Genomic DNA, 24,698 nt, shown 5'->3' with positions numbered 1-24,698 from the left:
ATGTTTAAATAATGTAGGTTTTTTAACTATTATATTTACATATGTTATACTATATAAAATATAAAATATGTTATATATCCTATTTATTATATATTATAAAGATCTACTATTTATATTATATTTCTGTCATGCAACAGGTCATGCACTCCAAGCTCCTAAGCGAGGTTCCTCTGAAGCTTTGGGCTATCATAAACAACTCTGGTGAAGTTTCCTCAGCCCATTGTACATGCATGGCTAGTTTTTAATCATATTATATTGTTGTTGTTTTTTCCTCGATGTTCTATTTTCTTATATATATATTGTATTGTTTTGATTGTACTATATTATTTTTTTATTCTCTATGCATTGTTACACCTGTTTTGAGTGTACAAAATAACAATAAATAAGAAAAGAAACTAGCAAATCGTTTTAAGTCTTTATTTTGTTCATATATTTAAAAAGTTTCTGTACAAACAATAAAAACAAGTCATGTAAAAAAAAAAAAAAATTTTAATGCCTCTTCTCGTCACCTGCTCGAGCTGCTCCCCTGCTTGTCTTTACAAGCCGGAAAGGTGAAAAAAAATGTATTCCATTGTCCAGTTTTTCTCTCAGACCTATTGTGTGACTTACGGTTGCAATTTTTGATGCAGCAGGATTGGCCTACCATTAGGGCTGCAAAATTAATCGAATATCGATTGCGATTACGATTTTGACTGCCCACGATTACATGAACATGATCGACTGCAATATTGACGTCTAAAGTTCGTCCTCAACTCATAGAAAACCCCGCTGTAGATCAAATCAAGAGCTTACTAAACTTACATTAAATGTCATCACACCGAACGGGAAAAACCTTTGCAGATAACCAGTGGTTCAGGTTTGCTGTGCACAATTCCCCCCAAAAAACGTGGATGAAGATTCATCCACAGAGTAAATCCCTATTATGGAAAATGTTTTTAATCAAATTTGGAAAAGTTCTCAGAAGCTTGGTGATGGTGACGTTGAAGTCGAGCGACCGTGGTGTAGTTCATTTATAGCTGTTTATTTCTGGAGATTGTATTTAGATTTCAAACTTCATAAATGTTGTGTTCATTTGTGAAAATGATCTTGATGGACAAAACGTGTTAGTATTGTATACTTTTGTTGGTCACAGAGCTTATTTCTTGCAATAATCCAAAAGCCTATGGGAAAATCCTGTTGGGTTTTTGTCGAGGGAACCAGTGTGATGATGACTTCCGGGTTCCGGTACAAAATGACGTCATCCCTGCGCCGCTCTATTGGGTAAACACTGTTATTGCCTTTTCTGCATTCGCCTGAATTGTTTTCATTTGGTTGCATATTGTTATATTTGATGCATATTTTCATTTGGTTGATTTTATTTTTATTTTTACTTATCCTATATTTTGGGTACAATTTTATTTATATTTTTTACTACGAGATGATGCACTTTAAGGATCAGTCTAATTTGATACAAAGATTTGTACATTAGCAGGCATGTAGCACAACATGGAGGTGAAAGCAGCGGTCTGTTTATTTAAATGTGAAAGTGCAATAAAAATATGTTGTCCCTAAAATCAATGAATAATCGTGAGAAATGATCATGATAAATAATCCTGATCTCAATATTGATCAAAATAATCATGATTATCATTTTGGCCATAATCGTGCAGCCCTACCTACCATGGCTATTTTGCTTTCTGAATCACAACAGAAAATCAAAACACTTGGCTCAAACTCAAGGCAGAAGGGAAGCGGGATCCTCATAGGATGGTGCATTACCCACAATTCAATGCAGCGTGACGTCAACTTCCCATTCTCTATTGGCTTTTTGTGCAGGGAACCAGGGTGATGCTAACTTCTGGGTGGCCTACAAAAATACGTCATCCCTGCAGGATTTACGATGTCCACATTAGTGTCCGACACTTGAGAAGTGGACATCCCTCGGGAGAGAGAATTGGAGAAAGGTGGACTTCGGACTTGCTCATGAAAGCAGTTTGCGTCTACTCAATGATGCGGTACTAAGTCCCAAGGACTTTTCTGTCTCTTCAAATGAGGTATGTGCCTAATTTTCAACCATAACAGTTTTACTTGACTGTTGAACTAATTAAACTGCTTAAAGCTCCAAGGGGGCCAGCAGGCCATCGCATGCAAAACTATGCAACGAGAGTCCACGTTGAAGGGAAGAAAGTTCCCCCTTTTAGTCATGAAAAGCTCAAGCCTATTAGCTAGCCACCATTCAGACACTTCTCCGATCCGTGCTGCCTCGGGTTTTGTTTTGCTTTGCTTTCCTCCATAGTCATGACAATGGTTTAAATAGATAGGGCAGATGACGTGCACCGGTATTTACTGTGGCTCCATTTAGCACTGGGGATTCAGGAGGAGAGAAGTCTGCCTCATCAGAGCCCTGCATACTGCTGCCACTGCAAACATTTTGTCACTATCCATCTTTATTGTGAGTGTTCTGAAGGCCCGCGCCCCTCTTCCTCCCCCCCTTCCTCCCCCCTTCCCCCATGCCACGCCCACTGCCCCTCCCATTTTCCCACAGCCATCCACACCCATTTAAGTTGCATTTTTCAAAAACATTGAGATAGACCTGAGCTGAAAGAGGGAGGTTTCATGACCCTTTAATTCTTTCTTCTAGTTCTCTTACATTAACAGGAATGGGAACCCCCATAGATCACACCATTGCATCCACTGATTCTCTTTCCCCTCCACTTTTACAACCTTAGGAACTTTTATTTTCCAGCTTTCTAACCTTTTCCATTTGGATTTCATTATTACATCCAATCTGTCCCTTAATGATTTTTGTTCATTTAATTGTGTCAGTTTTCTTTGTTTCTCCCTCTCCTTCACATCTAACAACTACATTTATTATACCCTCTTTCCTCACTTCCCGATTCTCCAATGCTGGATGTTTCTTTTTCCCTTCTTCCCCTTTGCTACATTTTCCCACTCATTTATCCTCCTCTCCTCTTCCTCACTGCAAACCATACTGTCACGCTCACTGTCCGTCTCTTTCCCTGACATTTCCCTAGGTTTGCAAGGAACTTGGTGAAAGTATCATTCCGGACCTATACAGGCCATCGGTCAATAATCCCAGTCCAAGTTCCTCACCACCTCTAAATTCACAACTCCTTAACTTCACAATCCTCAGTCTTCCCCCTTGTCCTCCGCTATTTTCACCAAGTTTTCAGTCAGAGAATGTTAAAGTAAAACAAGCTAAACTGAGCTAGCAGCAACACGGACAACGTGCCATCTTGTTTTGTTTTTTTCTTTTTCTTTTTTTGTTTCTCTCTCTCTCTCTCTCTCTCTCTCTCTCTCCGCACAACGTCCTCGCACGGCTCGTAAAATTCGAAATTGGTGAACCCTGACCTGTGTAATCGTATCACGTGACGACGTGTGGCCAATAGATGATCGCGATGTCACTGCATGACCTTCTTAGTTAAAACAAAAGAAGAAATAAATAAATGGAAGCGCTAATTTTAGCGGTATCGTGCTATCCTGTACTTTACAACACCGCTTTGAAAGATTATAAAAACAACGTAAAAAATAAAGTCTGCCTGGTTTTGATGGATGATGTCATATCCGGTTCCCACCCATATTCAAAGCGGTGGCCGTCATGACACTGCATACACAGAAAGCCTATCTTATAACAGACTTGCGGCGATAAAATAATCCATTTGTTTATACTGATTGAAAATGTCCGATAAGTCGGTTTCCATTCCGCCAGCGGAGCCAGTTGAAATGCTTTTTTCTCCCCAGTGAAAGTAAATCCTTCACACTGCAGAAAACTCCCCTTTCTTCGAGAAAGTGCATAACAAATTATCAGGCTTCTGGGGGGAAAACCATGCATAAGCCGTATTTATAACCCCATGATGTTGGATTATTCGGCCATTGTGGGGAATGAACGGCATGGCTATTTAGCTATGCTGAAGGTGGAGGAGTCACTTGTGAGCTACCTCTCTCCATCGATGGCAGATAATTTAGGGGGGGCCGGCTTTGCCATCCAAGCCACCGTGTAAGGCCACCATGGCACTGGTGGGCAAGGCCTATGTCTTGCTTGTGGGTCACTGCAGACAATGACAGTGTTGCAGGCCTATCGAGCAGACCTGCCGAGTGAGCTCGACATATGGCTGCATTCAGTCAGTTCCTTCCCTGTTGTCTCAAGCTCACTCGGGCATCCATGAGTGGAGCCCGGGCCAGCACTAGTGCGAGGGAGACACAGGAGGCGGGTATGGCAGCCTGCCAACCCCCGCAGACAGCCAGGGGAACCGGGCGGCCCCAGACGTGGCCTGCCACTAAGCCTGATCTGAGAATGGTCATAAAGGCCAAGCAGACAAAGAAGAGTGGTCCTGAGGGGCCGTGGAGGGACGTATCAGGAGACATGAGGTTGTTAGGGCAGTTAGCCCCCAGTGCTATTGTAGGGCCTCCCCTAGCCAAGGCTGTCCCAAGTTTTCAGTGTTCTCTGGTCAGCGAGCTGTCACAGGTCAACAAAAATCTGATGCTTTCCCTCCAATAGAATGCCGAATAGTTAAAGTCACTAAAAGACCATCTGGCAGTGTGGTAACTACTGCCAAATGTGTCTCCATGGGTTCTGTCTACCGTAGAAAAGGGTTACCGGGTCCAGTTTATAGCTCGACCCCCCCGGTTCAGAGGTGTGCTCACCACAGTAGCCAGCACAGACCAGAGCCCAACGTTAGCACAGGAAGTAAGATCCCTCTTGGGCAAGGAGGCCATAGAACATGTACCCCGTTCCCTGAGGGAGGGAGGTTTTTACAGGTGTTATTTCCTGGTCCACAAAAAATAGAGGTGTACGCGGCCAATTTTAGAACTGCGTCATCTGAACGGTACTCTTCGGACATACAGGTTCAAGATGCTGATGCCCAAACTTATCGTTCCACAGATTCAGTTTGAGGACTGGTTTGTGATGATAGATCAAAAAGGTGAATATTTCCACATAGAAATATCACTAGCTTTATCCCCTTGCACCTTCACAAAGTGCATGGATGTCACTCTGGCTCCATTGTGACTCCAGGGCATCCTTGTACTAAACTATCTGGATGGCTGGTTAATTCTAGCACAATCGAGGGAGCTGGTGGTTCAACTTTGAGATGTTGTTCTCACCCACATGAAGAGCTTGGGGCTCAGGTTGAACCTTAGAAAAGTATGCTTTCCCCAGTGCAGTGGACACCTTTTCTAGGGTTCTAGGGTTTCTAGGGTTTTCTAAGGATTCTACTACGATGAGGGCGTTTCTATCCCCAACATGCGTAGGGTCAATACTATCAACATTGAGCAAGATAAAGTTGGATGTTGGGGGACTATTGGAGCTTATTGCACAGGAGACCATTCAGTTGTGGCTGAGAAGTTGGAGGTTTCGTCCAAGGACTTCTGAGAGTAATCAATGTCACGCGGTGATGCCTACGTGCTCTGAGAATTCGAGTGTCCACAGTTTCTAGCCTTGGGTTACACTCTAGGGGTGTCTCCTTAGTGCAAAAGGGAAATGACAGACCCCTCCCTCCCGGGTTGGAGCACGGTCTTAGACAGCTGTCCAGCTCACGGTCTCCGGTGTGGCCCTCATCTGGAGCGGCGCATAAATTGCCTAGAAATGTGTGCCATATTTCTAGCACTGACATTCCTTCTTCCTCAATTGAAAGGTCACCATGTGTTTACAGACAACACACCGGTGGTCTCATATATTGACCACCAGGGAGGATTTTGTCCGTGCCCCCTGTTCAGGCAGGTGCAACTAATTCTTCTCTGGGCAGAAGGAAAGTTTGTCAGTGAGTGCAGTGTACATTCTGGGAATATGGGGGCAGACATCCTGTTGAGGCAGGGGCTGAGGCCCAGGAATTGGCGGCTCCATCCACAAGTGGTGGAGTCCATATGGCGAGGTTTGGCCAAGCGGGACTGCATGTGTTTGCCTATTAGGAGACAACACATGGCACGCTGTGGTTCGCCCTCACTCCTACCGCACAATTAGGGCTGGACACTATGGTGCACTTGTGGCCGAGGTCACAACTGTACGCTGTTCCCCCAATCGCTCTGCTCCCACAAGCTTTAGCGAGAGTTCGCCAACAGTCTATGTCTGCTGCTAGTAGCACCTTATTGGCCTGCTCGAAAATGGTTCTCAGAGATAATATCCCTGCTAGATGGCACTCCTTGTGAGATTCCCATCTGCAGGAATCCACTGTAGACCAAGTGAACTGTTCAATAGCTGCAGTCCTGGAGTTCTTACATGAAAGTTTCTCAAGTTAAACGCTAGAGCACCATCCCCATGGAAATTGTATGCACTCAAGTGGCCTTTCTGTGGTCCTGGAAGGTCTGTCAGGGACCCAATTGGAGCCCTTAGAGTCAGCCTCTGAGAAGCTTCTGACTCTAAAGGCAGCTCTTCTGCTGGCTCTGATATCTCTAAGTAAGTAGGAGATCTACAAGCTCTCTCTGTTGCCCCTTCCTGCTTTGACTTTGCCCCTGGATTAGTCAAGGCCTTCCTGTATCCTATGCTGGATTATATTCCTAAGGTGCCTACATCGGCTGCCCACCCTGTGGTGTTGCAGGCTATCTGCCCACCTCCATTCCCTACACCAGAACAAGAGAGAATGCACCTGCTGTGTCCAGTAAGGGCTCTCTGTACTTACATCCACCTCTCCGGCCAGTGGTGTAAGTCAGAGCAGCTGCTGGTCTGCTTTGGCGGCAACAGTAGAGGTGATGCTGTGTCAAAGCAGCACATCTCTAAGTGGATAGTGGAAGCAATCTCTATTGCTTATGAGGCACGCGGTCTTGCTACGCCTCTGGGCATAATGGTTCATTCCACTAGGGCAGTCGCCTCCACAAAGGCTGTGTCCAAAGGGGTATCCTTAGAGGATGTGTGTGCTGCTGCAGGGTGGTCTACGCCACACACATTAATTCATTATTACAGCCTGGATATTCATTCCACAACCGGGCTCGAGTGTCTTGCAGTGACCCTCGGGCTTGGGTCTTTTTGAACAGGCCGTACGATGATATCGGTATGATGGAGTGGGTATTCTCGATCCCATAGTGTTATGCTAAATGCAACGTCAAAGTTCCCTTTGAAAGGGAACGTCTGGGTTATGCATGTAACCCTGTTCCCTGAGAAGGGAACGAGACATTGAGTAGCTTTGTCATACCAGGGCTTGCCTGTGAATTGCGTCTTCACTTCAGATAATAGAGGCTGATGGCGCGGTTCACAGGTGCCATCCATGTCACCTGATCATAGCAGGCCTATAAATAGGTATGATTTTACATAAGCTTCAGATGCTGGTCACGCGAGAGAGGCGCTTCCCATACTGTTACGTTAAATGCAACGTCTCGTTCCCTTCTCAGGGAACAGGGTTACATGCGTAACCAAGACGTTTTCCCAGCTCTGTCTGGTGGGGTACATTGTAAATCTGGATAAGTTGATTGTACTTAAAAATTTGAGGAAAGTGGTTGCCTTAAAAAAAAATTAAGTAATGTTTACTTGATAACTTAAGTGAACTTAACTTAAACATTCCAGCCATTCCAACAATTATTTTTTAAGTTCAATGGACTAAATTCCAAGTTGATTTAACTCAAAATCATTTGTAATATCAATTGCTCTGTCCAATTACTCAACTTAGTAAAAAGCATAAAAGCAAGCAAAGACCAAAAGGATTTTTTTTTTTATTATTTCAACTAAATTTTTAATTGAAAATAGAATACACACACAGTCAAGAAAATTCTGTGAAATTATTTGCCAAATTTTACTTCCTAAAGATGTGGTCTTCTGAACTATCAGTGTGAGGAAACTTGTCCATAAACATGTTATTCTAAAAGTGCAGTGTTACAAAGTTTCTCTTTTTGGCATTGTAGCTGAAAAAAAATTATCTATAATATAATACACACACACACACACACACACACACACACACACACACACACACACAGTGAGGGAAATAAGTATTTCATCAACAATAGTTTTTCTGTAAATATATTTCCAATGAGGCTATTCACATGAAATGAACAAAATAGGAACATTGCAAATAAGAATTGAATCAGACCACAAAATCAGTGTCAATATCACAAAAGATGCACTTCAACATTACAAATTAACCACAAATAAACCAGTATAACAATTGGGAGGCCGGTTTTACTATTAGCTGATTTTTCAAAGATTGAATTTGGGGTGCCAGCTTACCTCCCAGGTTGAGCATTACTTGCTGAATAAAGTGGATAGGATAAGGATAGTTCAAGTACAGGGCATAAATCAGTCCGAAAAGAACACAGAAGGCATGAGGCACATCGGCCAGTTCATACATCACCAAACTCCATTCCAAGATGATGCTCACTTTGCATGGGTTTAGCTGAGGACTTTTATAGAATATAAAGTGTAATCAATGTGTGTAACTACAAAGTTCACTAATGTTTGGATATGTTAATCAGGTATAATCTGGTATGTATACCCAACAGTTAAGAATTACTTGTTTGAAGCATTATCTAAATTCATAAGTACACTTGTTGATGAAGTTATATGCTAATTGTGTATTGAGCTAGAAGAATTCTGTCTTACTAAACAGCAGGCCTAATTGTTTTCTGTGTCAGTTCATACCTCTCTGCACAGCAGGCCTAATATAAAACTATAAAACACTTTTAACAAGTGGTATTCTAAGTGTTTACATGAAGTGCTTTGTGTTAGTCTAAAGCAGCTGCACTCTATGGCAGTAAATTAAGAACCTTGTGTTTGTCTAAAGCAGCTTCACTTTGTGGCAATAAAAAAAAAGCAATTAGGCACATACCAGAACTGAGTTCCCAAACAAAGCCCTCTTAGCTTGCAAATCGGTGTCAAAAGAAGAGATAAGAATTCCAGGAGGAAAAGTACCAAGATGAGACTATAGGGTGAATTATGTGACAAAGTAAAAAAAACCCAGGTCTGGTAAAACCTTTAAAGAAAATACAACTGACTACGCATACACCACAAATATAAGGTATCATATGGACATAAATAATGAGTTAAGGCAATGGAGACTGGTGTGTTTCTAGAACGAAAAGGTGAATGCCCTGCCTAGGGATAATTTTACTGCTTCAAGAGAGGTATATAAAGACATGTTTGTGTATGTACAATTCGGACCCTCTACAGACTGTCTCATTTATTATTTCAATAAAATTTATCTACTAACCCTCTGTCTCTGCAGTTTTTTGACTTAGGCTGGAAATATTGATTTCCACTACACTATTCACTGGATGTTTTTTGTATTTCTTACCAGGCAATCCATCTGGCCAATCTCTTCTGACCTCTCTCACATAATTGCTGCTCACTGTTGTTTGTTTTTCGTTTTGTTTTTGTTAGAGCAGTGGTCGCCAACTCTTCGTTGAGAGCTACCGTCTTGCAGGTTTGATCTCCAACCAAAATCTAACACACCTGTTTTAGTTCATCAAGAACTTCTTAGGCACTTCTTGATTAGATTGTCATGTGGGCATGATTATGGTTGGAGATAAAGTCTTCAGGGAGGTAGATCTCCAAGAACAGGGTTGGTGAGTACAGCTATAGAGACTGTTGTGCATAAAAACTCCCAGGAGTTTAAGAGGTTCTGAAATACTCAAACCAGCCTGTTTATTTTATTTATCTGATCACTGATGTAAACTTTACCTAATGCTCAAGACCTGTAAGTGTAGGAATTTAAACAACTGCGCTACTGTCACATGATTGGCTAATTGAATGAATGTACATGTGTACAGGAAAAACTATATTACGGATCGTATAGGACTTGTAGGGGAATTTACAGTTTAAGACCCAAGGAACAGATTTGATGAATGAAGACCAGGAGTCAAGAGATGCAATCAATTGAAGAACATTTTATTGAAAAATGGTTTGCAGTTTCATCAAGCAGAGGTCAGCTTCACACTCAGCCAGGAGTTCGTAGGCCGCTCTGCGTACACACTCTTTACATCAACAATTATACTTTCACACAATCGCTAAGCTAGTCATTACGTCAGGTCGAATGATTCTGATTGGTTGAAGCATAGATACATTTAGAAAATTTGCACATATGGCTGTGCGTCAGAAGAATATCTTCATCGGTTATCTGGACGTCGGTCACACCCTGACATTTAGGCACACTGTGAACCACTGAGGTCATCAATCTGACACCTCTCACCACAACTCCATCTTCTCGCAGCTTTCTGGAGAAGAGAAAGGGCTTCACCCAGTGCTCACTCTCTCATAGAGGAGCACATAGGCGCTGGTCGACCTCCTCTCTAACACGTCCGTCTCGCTGGTCAGCCTAACCAGATGGTCGTTATAAATCTTCCACTGGTGAGAATTGTGACTGGAACAGTCACTCACATAATGTCCTGGTAAAGAGACATGCACAGCAATATTACATATCTATCACTACAAAATGTTTTCACTGTAAAATATAAAAATATATATGTACAGCTATAAAATGTGTTTTCCTAATTCATTTATAAACACATACGCAGGCTGTATTTATAAGTGTGTGTATTTTATATCTTACCAAAGCATGCTGTCCTTCCAATGTGGTTGAGGACACTGATCAGTCGATAGGTAGAGGTTGATCCACTCTAAAAACGACACACATCACAATACAGATCACATACAGACACAAAACTCGAGTGTACACACTACAGAGTGTTCAATCCTCCTTCCTAACTCTCTTTCCTATCTTTCACTGTGTCTCTCTGTCTCTCTCTCACCAGTTCATTTCTGTCTGTCTCTCTGGCCTCAGCTCTGCTATTCTCTACATGAAAAAGGAAGGCACAAAAGAAAGATTAGCTCTCCTTTAATTAATCTGGATATGATTTATCCTGGCTGTAAACATTACAGGACTTTCTTGGACTATCGTGGTTTAGAGACTTGGACTGTTTACTTGCATGTGACGTACCTATTCTGGGCGTGTCTGACTGAGGAAAGCAGTTTATCTGCAGCTCAGGTGTGATGTCCACTGGCGTCTCCACCTTTTGCACTGTGTAATATTCCGTCATCCTGAACCTGTTCAACTGCAGAATCAGAAACCTGAAGAGAAAAAGAAATGAGGTAATGTTAGAGCTGAAGATTTGCAGTCACTGGTGGCACTCTTACAGCACTTGTGGTCGATGCACGACTGACTGATCAGTTTCTTGCGGTGTTCCAGCCTTACCTGGGCAGAGTGTGGAACGTCCACCTGGAGCTGGCAGAGTCTCCTCCACACACCTTGCACTTGCTCTCTAACAATGTCCGCTTCTACAATATACATGTTATTCATACACAGAGGAGTCAGTGATGATATGGGGTGACGGATATAAAAAAGAAAGAGAAGGAGGCCGAGAGTTGCTCACATGAACTACGTCAGAGAGGCACCGGTCCACTGAGTCGTGCTTCAGGGGCACAGAGACGTGATTAAACACTTCCACGTTGTTGTTCTGTTGGGATCCACAGCTGCAACACACAACATGCATCTCAACATCTACTCATCACCTGCATCATGTACAAACTCCAAACTCTTTACGTTACATGTCATACCTGTAGCAGGTTATAATGTTCCTCATCTTGAACTTGAAATTGGACGTGACTGGACATCTAGGGTTCACATCCTCTTGCCAACCCAGCTTTCGCCCAGACTCCTCCATTTGGGTCAGACAGTAGCAGAGGAATTCATGGGCGTCCTACACACACACACACACATTAAATCATATTTCTGCATGTTCGTGTGTGTGTGTGTGTGTGTGTGTGTGTGTGTGTGTGTGTGTGTGTGTGTGTGCTCACATTCTGTATGTCGATGGTGAATTCTGGGTTGTATTCTGTAGCTGATATAATCAGGGCCTGGAGGAACAAACTCATGTCGCTGTCACCTTGAACTTCAGAGCTGTTTCTCAACCTGGACAACTCCACAAAACATCTGCAAAGGATCCAGGGAAAACCTCCTATAACTCATATACATAAACTCAGCTCTTGTCTCACATTTTCTTCTACCAAAATCAACTTTTTTTTCTGCCTGCTGAAATAATTGCTATTTCCACCTCGCAGGGATAATACGTCTTAGAGTTTAATAATAAGTCAATAAGTTTTAGCGTTTAAAACGTGTCCAGAGTGCAGCTGCGCAGCTTTTTACCATCACCTGAGACGATTTTACACGGGCCAAATCTCCATTCTAAAATCTGTACTGTTTCTGCGTCAAAGAACAAAAAGGATCAAAATCCCATGTCTCTTTAATAAAGGCGCTGAATACTCTCACTTCCTGCTACCTTTATGATCTCACACTCTTAGGTCATTTTCACACTTGTGAACACTAACACCGGGTGTCATATTCTGTACATTTTACTGCTGGTTCCTCATACGTTTTATTATCGATTTTGTCAATTAGTCACTGCAGCCATTGACTCGAGTACTTGGACTAAGTGTGAAAACGCCATTAGATTCCTGTCTACTGTCTGATGCACAATGAATAACAGTTGTACACATGAGTGAGTCTCTTCTGTTGTATTGTAGCACCTCAACTCTGGATCACAATCACTCCATCTATAAAACTTATGATCTAGCTGCTTTCTCAAGCCTTCATTCGATCCTTTTACCCTTTTATTATTTCTTGTTCATTCATGTTCATTATCCTACATTTGTCTCCTAATGTAGTCCCTTTGCTAGTTAACATTTCTAATGTCTTAGTACCTGAGGAATGAGTACTCCAGTGTGTGTGTAGAATTGTCCAGCAGGTCGGAGAGCTCTCTGCAGAAACTCTCGGCGGTGAACAGACACTGCAGACTTGCGTTAACGTAGCAGTTGCTTCCAAAATTAGGCAACCTGCAACAGATCCAGCTGTTAGATACACATTCAGATTCACAACAGCACACTAGGGCAGTGTAAACATATGAACACGTAGTACAGCACTACTGCTAATGTTCACTCTTTCTGTATAAATGTATAGGCTCATTAATATTCTAATGCATTCCAATACCAAATATAAGTAAGCATAAAATCTTTCAACTAATTACGATCTGAATATTATTTTTAAATGAGAAACAAACACATATCGATGTGTCATACCCTCCTGGGAGCAGTTTTGAGTCAAAGTCTGTGTCAGAGAACAGAGTATAAATTGAAGTCATGATGTTTATGATTCGATCAGAGGGAGTTCGACACTGACTCTGTATGGTTCCCCCAGAGGCAGTTGGATTCGGACTCTTTGTGCTTCCCTCAGGCATCATCTCATTGGAACTGAAACAGAGAGGCATTGAGTTTATAGTGGACCATTGGTGTCTGTGTGTTTGCAGGTCCGGATATTAAGGAATACATTTGTACTTTCCGCTGTATATAAGAACTTACATCATGCTAATTTGGTCCATTCAACTGGTTTGTCTCTCACCTGAATGCACATGCATATGGCACACGTTTGGTGAATTCCATGTAGGAAGAAACGTTCAGCTCCTCCAGTTCCTCATTGAGCTCTGCCATTTCGCTCTCCAGTTTGTGTGGGATTGTTTCCTTCCTTTCCTCCGTCCTTTCTGAAGCCTTGCTTTCTTGGCAAGGCAGGGTCATCTTCTTCCTGGTCCCTTCTGAGCTTTGTAAATATGTCCTCACACAGACCTCTTTGGCCCTTGTGTATTTCGTCCCTGGGAATTTTGAGGTTGGCTTTGTTTTAACCGTTTTCACATTAAGCCTATTTAAGGCCGTCTCCTTCCTTGCTATAGTCTCCTTTTCTTGCACATACAGTGTAGTGTTGTTCCTTTCCACAATCATTGACTTGATCCTCAGTGAGTTTTGTAAATGTGTATTTGTTGTTTCCATTGAAGTTAGGCGAGATCTCTTGTTTGTTTTTGAGGTTTGCCCCGGGGTGGACCCCGGTAACAGTTTCACAGAGACAGTTTGCAGGGTCTCTGTTGGAGTTTCTGACCTGTAATGTAGCTTACCTTTCTGTAGGTGTCACAGGTACTGAAAAAGACACCTTCTCATCCTACAGATAATAAAAGAAACACACAGACACAAGATTAATGCTTAGGTTAGAAGACGTGTTTTTGAGATCCTGAGATATTTCACTTTCAATAACTAACACTAAATGTGATGTGTGAAAGTGTCTGGGTGAAAGAATTTCTTACCTTCCACCCAAAATGCTGCTTTTTTGAATTCTCACTGAACTTGTTCACAATAAAGAAAAGACTCGTTCTCTCAACGCGCTCGGAGTAAAATCATGTCTCTTTGCTCCTGCTTCCTCGACCTGCGCTGAGATCAGAATTCTGATGAGAAGTTCGATAGAAATTTCGAATTATAGAATATAGCCTCTTTGACGTCACATGACATCCCTGGCGCCTAGTGACTGTAGCGCGAGCCAATTTTAAGCGCGACGAAATATGGAGCTAGATCAGTCTCATTAATAATTCACGTGCACGTAAAAACAATTCGCGTGCACGTAAAAAAAAAAAAAAAAAAAAAGTATATTCACAAAAAGCAATTCACGTGCGCAAAATAAAATGATATATCAGTAAAAATACATTTCACAAACGCAAAACACAATTCATAGACGTGCACAGAAAGTTTGCAAATCGTCATTCGCGCGCTAATCGCCTTGGATGTGTGTGTGTGTGTGTATCTTTGACACTTTCCTGGCGGCGCGCTTTCCTCCCACGTGCGTCTGTAGTACTATGTAGCCAATCAGATGCGAGCTTTCCATTCGACCAATCATAAACCAGTACTGAGAGTGCAGGACTCAAGGAGCACGGCTTCGAGCAACTTGAATTCATTGGAAAGGAAATGAAGACTTTACAGGTCGGGATGCACGTGCACGTGAAGTAAAATAAAAATAAATAAATACACAAAAGACATCCAGCCTGGATGCGTGGCAGGAAGACATTAATATGGCCTAGTACATAGATTCTCAACTTTTTGTAACTAAAGCCTCCCCTATCATGTGGCACGCCCCCCCATTACTGGAGGAGACCAGGTATGATGATTATCTGTTCTGTAATCTGTTTTTGAGATATCTTTTTTTTCTTCTTCTTCTTTTTGTAGTTTTTTTCATTACTTTTCATAACTTTTATGATTTAAAAAAATAAAATAAAAATGGGGTTCAATAAATAATAGAATAAGGTCTGTGGTTAACACAAGCTCAAGATATTTTTCACGTTCTATCAACATAAAATACGTCAGTAATATCCCACTCGTGATTTTTTTAAAGCTTTTATATGCCTTGAAAAAGACAGTTGCTAACAAGAGACTAAATGCTACTACAGAGCTTGTCGGGGACATTAAATATCATCACACCAAACAGGAAAACTCATCTACTACAGCTTCGTTGTGTTTATACTCACGCTCTTGCAACTCAAACGTTCCAACTTGTAGCTCTATCAATTTATAGTATTTTCCAATTGTAGTGGTTTTGTTTTTTTTTAAATTAAGATTGAAAGGGTTGCCGGAAGCTTTGTGGTGGTGACGTTTAAGTCATGCGACCATGGTGTAGTTTGTTTAGAGCCTACCATTAGCTTTTACATCTGACGGTTGTATTTAGGCTTCAAAGCTCATACATTTTGTGTTCATTTGTGAAGATTTTATTAATGAACGAAACATGTAAGAATCATAAACTTTTGTTGGTGACAGAGTTTATTTTCTGCAGTAATCCAAATCCACTGCAACAATCCTATAGAGAATGTGAAGATACCTCACGGCGTGTTGCATGTTACAATGTGGGTGCCATCTTATGAGGATCACGCTCTGTTACCGGTGTCTGTTTACCTTTTGTTTTTGGATAAACACTTGCTTAAATTGTCACTTAAAGAGTTGAAAAAGGGAGAAAAAAACAAGGAAAAGGGACCCTACCCCGAGAGACTTAATTTGGATGTCAAGCAGCGATATTTAGACTAAATAAACGCAATTAACAACATCGATCCATATGATTTAGCAACCCAGGACTGGATTACAGACACTTGTTTGTACACTAACATACCCAGACATTGTTACCTATCTTGTTTTTGGACTTAGTACTTACACTGTGTGTGAGTTTGAATGTTATAAAGCACTAGAAGCTCATGAACAGTTTTGCAGTAGCTGGGTGAAGATCTGCAGAGTCACAAGCCGGCAAACTGCGAAAGCATGGTCATACTCACAAATGTAAGGTGTCACTCCTCATTTTGGGCCAATTATTACAACAAAAAATTAAAAACCTTCAAAAAACACTCCGCTATCTTTTATTTTAAAAATTAACTCATGGGCAGGGGGTATAATCAGCAGCATTATTAATAATAAAAAATCTGCTATGATCTTTGAAATGTTTAAATAACGTAGTTTTTTTAACTATTATATTTACATATGTTATACTATATAAAATATATGTTATATATCCTATTTATTATATATTATAAATATCTACTATTTATATTATATTTCTGTCATGCAACAGGTCATGCACTCCAAGCTCCTAAGCGAGGTTCCTCTGAAGCCTTGGGCTATCATAAACAACTCTGGGGAAGTTTCCTCAGCCCATTGTACATGCATGGCTAGTTTTTAATCATATTATATTGTTGTTGTTTTTTCCTCGATGTTCTATTTTCTTATATATATATTGTATTGTTTTGATTGTACTATATTATTTTTTTATTCTCTATGCATTGTTACACCTGTTTTGAGTGTACAAAATAACAATAAATAAGAAAAGAAACTAGCAAATCGTTTTAAGTCTTTATTTTGTTCATATATTTAAAAAGTTTCTGTACAAACAATAAAAACAAGTCATGTAAAAAAACAAAAAAATTTTAATGCCTCTTCTCGTCACCTGCTCGAGCTGCTCCCCTGCTTGTCTTTACAAGCCGGAAAGGCGAAAAAAAATGTATTCCATTGTCCAGTTTTTCTCTCAGACCTATTGTGTGACTTACGGTTGCAATTTTTGATGCAGCAGGATTGGCCTACCATTAGGGCTGCAAAATTAATCGAATATCGATTGCGATTACGATTTTGACTGCCCACGATTACATGAACATGATCGACTGCAATATTGACGTCTAAAGTTCGTCCTCAACTCATAGAAAACCCCGCTGTAGATCAAATCAAGAGCTTACTAAACTTACATTAAATGTCATCACACCGAACGGGAAAAACCTTTGCAGATAACCAGTGGTTCAGGTTTGCTGTGCACAATTCCCCCCAAAAAACGTGGATGAAGATTCATCCACAGAGTAAATCCCTATTATGGAAAATGTTTTTAATCAAATTTGGAAAAGTTCTCAGAAGCTTGGTGATGGTGACGTTGAAGTCGAGCGACCGTGGTGTAGTTCATTTATAGCTGTTTATTTCTGGAGATTGTATTTAGATTTCAAACTTCATAAATGTTGTGTTCATTTGTGAAAATGATCTTGATGGACAAAACGTGTTAGTATTGTATACTTTTGTTGGTCACAGAGCTTATTTCTTGCAATAATCCAAAAGCCTATGGGAAAATCCTGTTGGGTTTTTGTCGAGGGAACCGGTGTGATGATGACTTCCGGGTTCCGGTACAAAATGACGTCATCCCTGCGCCGCTCTATTGGGTGATTTGACCTCCTGTAAACACTGTTATTGCCTTTTCTGCATTCGCCTGAATTGTTTTCATTTGGTTGCATATTGTTATATTTGATGCATATTTTCATTTGGTTGATTTTATTTTTATTTTTACTTATCCTATATTTTGGGTACAATTTTATTTATATTTTTTACTACGAGATGATGCACTTTAAGGATCAGTCTAATTTGATACAAAGATTTGTACATTAGCAGGCATGTAGCACAACATGGAGGTGAAAGCAGCGGTCTGTTTATTTAAATGTGAAAGTGCAATAAAAATATGTTGTCCCTAAAATCAATGAATAATCGTGATAAATGATCATGATAAATAATCCTGATCTCAATATTGATCAAAATAATCATGATTATCATTTTGGCCATAATCGTGCAGCCCTACCTACCATGGCTATTTTGCTTTCTGAATCACAACAGAAAATCAAAACACTTGGCTCAAACTCAAGGCAGAAGGGAAGCAGGATCCTCATAGGATGGTGCATTACCCACAATTCAATGCAGCGTGACGTCAACTTCCCATTCTCTATTGGCTTTTTGTGCAGGGAACCAGGGTGATGCTAACTTCTGGGTGGCCTACAAAAATACGTCATCCCTGCAGGATTTACGATGTCCACATTAGTGTCCGACACTTGAGAAGTGGACATCCCTCGGGAGAGAGAATTGGAGAAAGGTGGACTTCGGACTTGCTCATGAAAGCAGTTTGCGTCTACTCAATGATGCGGTACTAAGTCCCAAGGACTTTTCTGTCTCTTCAAATGAGGTATGTGCCTAATTTTCAACCATAACAGTTTTACTTGACTGTTGAACTAATTAAACTGCTTAAAGCTCCAAGGGGGCCAGCAGGCCATCGCATGCAAAACTATGCAACGAGAGTCCACGTTGAAGGGAAGAAAGTTCCCCCTTTTAGTCATGAAAAGCTCAAGCCTATTAGCTAGCCACCATTCAGACACTTCTCCGATCCGTGCTGCCTCGGGTTTTGTTTTGCTTTGCTTTCCTCCATAGTCATGACAATGGTTTAAATAGATAGGGCAGATGACGTGCACCGGTATTTACTGTGGCTCCATTTAGCACTGGGGATTCAGGAGGAGAGAAGTCTGCCTCATCAGAGCCCTGCATACTGCTGCCACTGCAAACATTTTGTCACTATCCATCTTTATTGTGAGTGTTCTGAAGGCCCGCGCCCCTCTTCCTCCCCCCTTCCTCCCCCCTTCCCCCATGCCACGCCCACTGCCCCTCCCATTTTCCCACAGCCATCCACACCCATTTAAGTTGCATTTTTCAAAAACATTGAGATAGACCTGAGCTGAAAGAGGGAGGTTTCATGACCCTTTAATTCTTTCTTCTAGTTCTCTTACATTAACAGGAATGGGAACCCCCATAGATCACACCATTGCATCCACTGATTCTCTTTCCCCTCCACTTTTACAACCTTAGGAACTTTTATTTTCCAGCTTTCTAACCTTTTCCATTTGGATTTCATTATTACATCCAATCTGTCCCTTAATGATTTTTGTTCATTTAATTGTGTCAGTTTTCTTTGTTTCTCCCTCTCCTTCACATCTAACAACTACATTTATTATACCCTCTTTCCTCACTTCCCGATTCTCCAATGCTGGATGTTTCTTTTTCCCTTCTTCCCCTTTGCTACATTTTCCCACTCATTTATCCTCCTCTCCTCTTCCTCACTGCAAACCATACTGTCACGCTCACTGTCCGTCTCTTTCCCTGACATTTCCCTAGGTTTGCAAGGAACTTGGTGAAAGTATCATTCCGGACCTATACAGGCCATCGGTCAATAATCCCAGTCCAAGTTCCTCACCACCTCTAAATTCACAACTCCTTAACTTCACAATCCTCAGTCTTCCCCCTTGTCCTCCGCTATTTTCACCAAGTTTTCAGTCAGAGAATGTTAAAGTAAAACAAGCTAAACTGAGCTAGCAGCAACACGGACAACGTGCCATCTTGTTTTTTTTTTTTCTTTTTCTTTTTTTGTTTCTCTCTCTCTCTCTCTCTCTCTCTCTCTCCGCACAACGTCCTCGCACGGCTCGTAAAATTCGAAATTGGTGAACCCTGACCTGTGTAATCGTATCACGTGACGACGTGTGGCCAATAGATGATCGCGATGTCACTGCATGACCTTCTTAGTTAAAACAAAAGAAGAAATAAATAAATGGAAGCGCTAATTTTAGCGGTATCGTGCTATCCTGTACTTTACAACACCGCTTTGAAAGATTATAAAAACAACGTAAAAAAAAAGTCTGCCTGGTTTTGATGGATGATGTCATATCCGGTTCCCACCCATATTCAAAGCGGTGGCCGTCATGACACTGCATACACAGAAAGCCTATCTTATAACAGACTTGCGGCGATAAAATAATCCATTTGTTTATACTGATTGAAAATGTCCGATAAGTCGGTTTCCATTCCGCCAGCGGAGCCAGTTGAAATGCTTTTTTCTCCCCAGTGAAAGTAAATCCTTCACACTGCAGAAAACTCCCCTTTCTTCGAGAAAGTGCATAACAAATTATCAGGCTTCTGGGGGGAAAACCATGCATAAGCCGTATTTATAACCCCATGATGTTGGATTATTCGGCCATTGTGGGGAATGAACGGCATGGCTATTTAGCTATGCTGAAGGTGGAGGAGTCACTTGTGAGCTACCTCTCTCCATCGATGGCAGATAATTTAGGGGGGGCCGGCTTTGCCATCCAAGCCACCGTGTAAGGCCACCATGGCACTGGTGGGCAAGGCCTATGTCTTGCTTGTGGGTCACTGCAGACAATGACAGTGTTGCAGGCCTATCGAGCAGACCTGCCGAGTGAGCTCGACATATGGCTGCATTCAGTCAGTTCCTTCCCTGTTGTCTCAAGCTCACTCGGGCATCCATGAGTGGAGCCCGGGCCAGCACTAGTGCGAGGGAGACACAGGAGGCGGGTATGGCAGCCTGCCAACCCCCGCAGACAGCCAGGGGAACCGGGCGGCCCCAGACGTGGCCTGCCACTAAGCCTGATCTGAGAATGGTCATAAAGGCCAAGCAGACAAAGAAGAGTGGTCCTGAGGGGCCGTGGAGGGACGTATCAGGAGACATGAGGTTGTTAGGGCAGTTAGCCCCCAGTGCTATTGTAGGGCCTCCCCTAGCCAAGGCTGTCCCGAGTTTTCAGTGTTCTCTGGTCAGCGAGCTGTCACAGGTCAACAAAAATCTGATGCTTTCCCTCCAATAGAATGCCGAATAGTTAAAGTCACTAAAAGACCATCTGGCAGTGTGGTAACTACTGCCAAATGTGACTCCATGGGTTCTGTCTACCGTAGAAAAGGGTTACCGGGTCCAGTTTATAGCTCGACCCCCCTGGTTCAGAGGTGTGCTCACCACAGTAGCCAGCACAGACCAGAGCCCAACGTTAGCACAGGAAGTAAGATCCCTCTTGGGCAAGGAGGCCATAGAACATGTACCCCGTTCCCTGAGGGAGGGAGGTTTTTACAGGTGTTATTTCCTGGTCCGCAAAAAATAGAGGTGTACGCGGCCAATTTTAGAACTGCGTCATCTGAACGGTACTCTTCGGACATACAGGTTCAAGATGCTGATGCCCAAACTTATCGTTCCACAGATTCAGTTTGAGGACTGGTTTGTGATGATAGATCAAAAAGGTGAATATTTCCACATAGAAATATCACTAGTTTTATCCCCTTGCACCTTCACAAAGTGCATGGATGTCACTCTGGCTCCATTGTGACTCCAGGGCATCCTTGTACTAAACTATCTGGATGGCTGGTTAATTCTAGCACAATCGAGGGAGCTGGTGGTTCAACTTTGAGATGTTGTTCTCACCCACATGAAGAGCTTGGGGCTCAGGTTGAACCTTAGAAAAGTATGCTTTCCCCAGTGCAGTGGACACCTTTTCTAGGGTTCTAGGGTTTCTAGGGTTTTCTAAGGATTCTACTACGATGAGGGCGTTTCTATCCCCAACATGCGTAGGGTCAATACTATCAACATTGAGCAAGATAAAGTTGGATGTTGGGGGACTATTGGAGCTTATTGCACAGGAGACCATTCAGTTGTGGCTGAGAAGTTGGAGGTTTCGTCCAAGGACTTCTGAGAGTAATCAGTGTCACACGGTGATGCCTACGTGCTCTGAGAATTCGAGTGTCCACAGTTTCTAGCCTTGGGTTACACTCTAGGGGTGTCTCCTTAGTGCAAAAGGGAAATGACAGACCCCTCCCTCCCGGGTTGGAGCACGGTCTTAGACAGCTGTCCAGCTCACGGTCTCCGGTGTGGCCCTCATCTGGAGCGGCGCATAAATTGCCTAGAAATGTGTGCCATATTTCTAGCACTGACATTCCTTCTTCCTCAATTGAAAGGTCACCATGTGTTTACAGACAACACACCGGTGGTCTCATATATTGACCACCAGGGAGGATTTTGTCCGTGCCCCCTGTTCAGGCAGGTGCAACTAATTCTTCTCTGGGCAGAAGGAAAGTTTGTCAGTGAGTGCAGTGTACATTCTGGGAATATGGGGGCAGACATCCTGTTGAGGCAGGGGCTGAGGCCCAGGAATTGGCGGCTCCATCCACAAGTGGTGGAGTCCATATGGCGAGGTTTGGCCAAGCGGGACTGCATGTGTTTGCCTATTAGGAGACAACACATGGCACGCTGTGGTTCGCCCTCACTCCTACCGCACAATTAGGGCTGGACACTATGGTGCACTTGTGGCCGAGGTCACAACTGTACGCTGTTCCCCCAATCGCTCTGCTCCCACAAGCTTTAGCGAGAGTTCGCCAACAGTCTATGTCTGCTGCTAGTAGCACCTTATTGGCCTGCTCGAAAATGGTTCTCAGAGATAATATCCCTGCTAGATGGCACTCCTTGTGAGATTCCCATCTGCAGGAATCCACTGTAGACCAAGTGAACTGTTCAATAGCTGCAGTCCTGGAGTTCTTACATGAAAGTTTCTCAAGTTAAACGCTAGAGCACCATCCCCATGGAAATTGTATGCACTCAAGTGGCCTTTCTGTGGTCCTGGAAGGTCTGTCAGGGACCCAATTGGAGCCCTTAGAGTCAGCCTCTGAGAAGCTTCTGACTCTAAAGGCAGCTCTTCTGCTGGCTCTGATATCTCTAAGTAAGTAGGAGATCTACAAGCTCTCTCTGTTGCCCCTTCCTGCTTTGACTTTGCCCCTGGATTAGTCAAGGCCTTCCTGTATCCTATGCTGGATTATATTCCTAAGGTGCCTACATCGGCTGCCCACCCTGTGGTGTTGCAGGCTATCTGCCCACCTCCATTCCCTACACCAGAACAAGAGAGAATGCACCTGCTGTGTCCAGTAAGGGCTCTCTGTACTTACATCCACCTCTCCGGCCAGTGGTGTAAGTCAGAGCAGCTGCTGGTCTGCTTTGGCGGCAACAGTAGAGGTGATGCTGTGTCAAAGCAGCACATCTCTAAGTGGATAGTGGAAGCAATCTCTATTGCTTATGAGGCACGCGGTCTTGCTACGCCTCTGGGCATAATGGTTCATTCCACTAGGGCAGTCGCCTCCACAAAGGCTGTGTCCAAAGGGGTATCCTTAGAGGATGTGTGTGCTGCTGCAGGGTGGTCTACGCCACACACATTAATTCATTATTACAGCCTGGATATTCATTCCACAACCGGGCTCGAGTGTCTTGCAGTGACCCTCGGGCTTGGGTCTTTTTGAACAGGCCGTACGATGATATCGGTATGATGGAGTGGGTATTCTCGATCCCATAGTGTTATGCTAAATGCAACGTCAAAGTTCCCTTTGAAAGGGAACGTCTGGGTTATGCATGTAACCCTGTTCCCTGAGAAGGGAACGAGACATTGAGTAGCTTTGTCATACCAGGGCTTGCCTGTGAATTGCGTCTTCACTTCAGATAATAGAGGCTGATGGCGCGGTTCACAGGTGCCATCCATGTCACCTGATCATAGCAGGCCTATAAATAGGTATGATTTTACATAAGCTTCAGATGCTGGTCACGCGAGAGAGGCGCTTCCCATACTGTTACGTTAAATGCAACGTCTCGTTCCCTTCTCAGGGAACAGGGTTACATGCGTAACCAAGACGTTTTCCCAGCTCTGTCTGGTGGGGTACATTGTAAATCTGGATAAGTTGATTGTACTTAAAAATTTGAGGAAAGTGGTTGCCTTAAAAAAAAATTAAGTAATGTTTACTTGATAACTTAAGTGAACTTAACTTAAACATTCCAGCCATTCCAACAATTATTTTTTAAGTTCAATGGACTAAATTCCAAGTTGATTTAACTCAAAATCATTTGTAATATCAATTGCTCTGTCCAATTACTCAACTTAGTAAAAAGCATAAAAGCAAGCAAAGACCAAAAGGATTTTTTTTTTATTTTTATTTCAACTAAATTTTTAATTGAAAATAGAATACACACACAGTCAAGAAAATTCTGTGAAATTATTTGCCAAATTTTACTTCCTAAAGATGTGGTCTTCTGAACTATCAGTGTGAGGAAACTTGTCCATAAACATGTTATTCTAAAAGTGCAATGTTACAAAGTTTCTCTTTTTGGCATTGTAGCTGAAAAAAATTTATCTATAATATAATACACACACACACACACACACACACACACACACACACACACACACACACACACAGTGAGGGAAATAAGTATTTCATCAACAATTGTTTTTCTGTAAATATATTTCCAATGAGGCTATTCACATGAAATGAACAAAATAGGAACATTGCAAATAAGAATTGAATCAGACCACAAAATCAGTGTCAATATCACAAAAGATGCACTTCAACATTACAAATTAACCACAAATAAACCAGTATAACAATTGGGAGGCCGGTTTTACTATTAGCTGATTTTTCAAAGATTGAATTTGGGGTGCCAGCTTACCTCCCAGGTTGAGCATTACTTGCTGAATAAAGTGGATAGGATAAGGATAGTTCAAGTACAGGGCATAAATCAGTCCGAAAAGAACACAGAAGGCATGAGGCACATCGGCCAGTTCATCCATCACCAAACTCCATTCCAAGACGATGCTCACTTTGCATGGGTTTAGCTGAGGACTTTTATAGAATATAAAGTGTAATCAATGTGTGTAACTACAAAGTTCACTAATGTTTGGATATGTTAATCAAAATTTATGTACTAACCCTGTCTCTGAAGTTTTTTGACTTAGGCTGGAAATATTGATTTCCACTACACTATTCACTGGATGTTTTT

General features: G+C 42.2%; 2 protein-coding genes across 8 annotated transcripts in view; one reads left to right on the top strand and one right to left on the bottom strand.

Annotated features, from left to right (window-relative positions):
- Positions 1-9,787: 9,787 nt before the first annotated feature.
- On the bottom strand, positions 9,788-15,421 carry LOC108262000 (ubiquitin carboxyl-terminal hydrolase 37). Of its 3 annotated transcripts, XM_053681786.1 has the most exons (13): positions 15,250-15,421; positions 14,041-14,159; positions 13,311-13,898; positions 12,992-13,162; positions 12,617-12,748; positions 11,717-11,849; positions 11,474-11,616; positions 11,290-11,389; positions 11,112-11,194; positions 10,857-10,987; positions 10,669-10,712; positions 10,470-10,536; positions 9,788-10,305 (listed from the first exon to the last, which is right to left on the bottom strand). In XM_053681786.1, the coding sequence occupies exons 3-13, from the start codon at positions 13,730-13,732 to the stop codon at positions 10,154-10,156; spliced, it is 1,578 nt and encodes a 525-aa protein (XP_053537761.1). In that variant the 5' UTR covers positions 13,733-13,898; positions 14,041-14,159; positions 15,250-15,421; the 3' UTR covers positions 9,788-10,153. The 3 variants fall into 3 exon arrangements, with proteins under 3 accessions (XP_053537761.1, XP_053537760.1, XP_053537762.1); XM_053681785.1 differs by lacking the exon at positions 15,250-15,421 and having other exon boundaries at positions 14,041-14,405; XM_053681787.1 differs by lacking the exons at positions 10,669-10,712; positions 15,250-15,421 and having other exon boundaries at positions 14,041-14,405.
- The window catches only part of LOC108267316 (ubiquitin carboxyl-terminal hydrolase 29), a 30,132-nt gene continuing 20,098 nt past the window's right edge, over positions 14,665-24,698 (top strand). For all 5 annotated transcript variants that reach the window (XM_017471335.3, XM_017471334.3, XM_017471336.3 and 2 more), the window contains exons 1-2: positions 14,665-14,882; positions 18,028-18,245. The gene's annotated coding sequence lies outside the window, so the exon portion shown is untranslated. The remainder of the gene's footprint in view (positions 14,883-18,027; positions 18,246-24,698) is intronic.

This window comes from Ictalurus punctatus, chromosome 7 (genome assembly GCF_001660625.3).
Source record: "Ictalurus punctatus breed USDA103 chromosome 7, Coco_2.0, whole genome shotgun sequence".
In the NCBI taxonomy this organism is placed as follows: Eukaryota; Metazoa; Chordata; class Actinopteri; order Siluriformes; family Ictaluridae; genus Ictalurus; species Ictalurus punctatus.
This window is presented reverse-complemented; position numbering and strand designations above follow the sequence as displayed.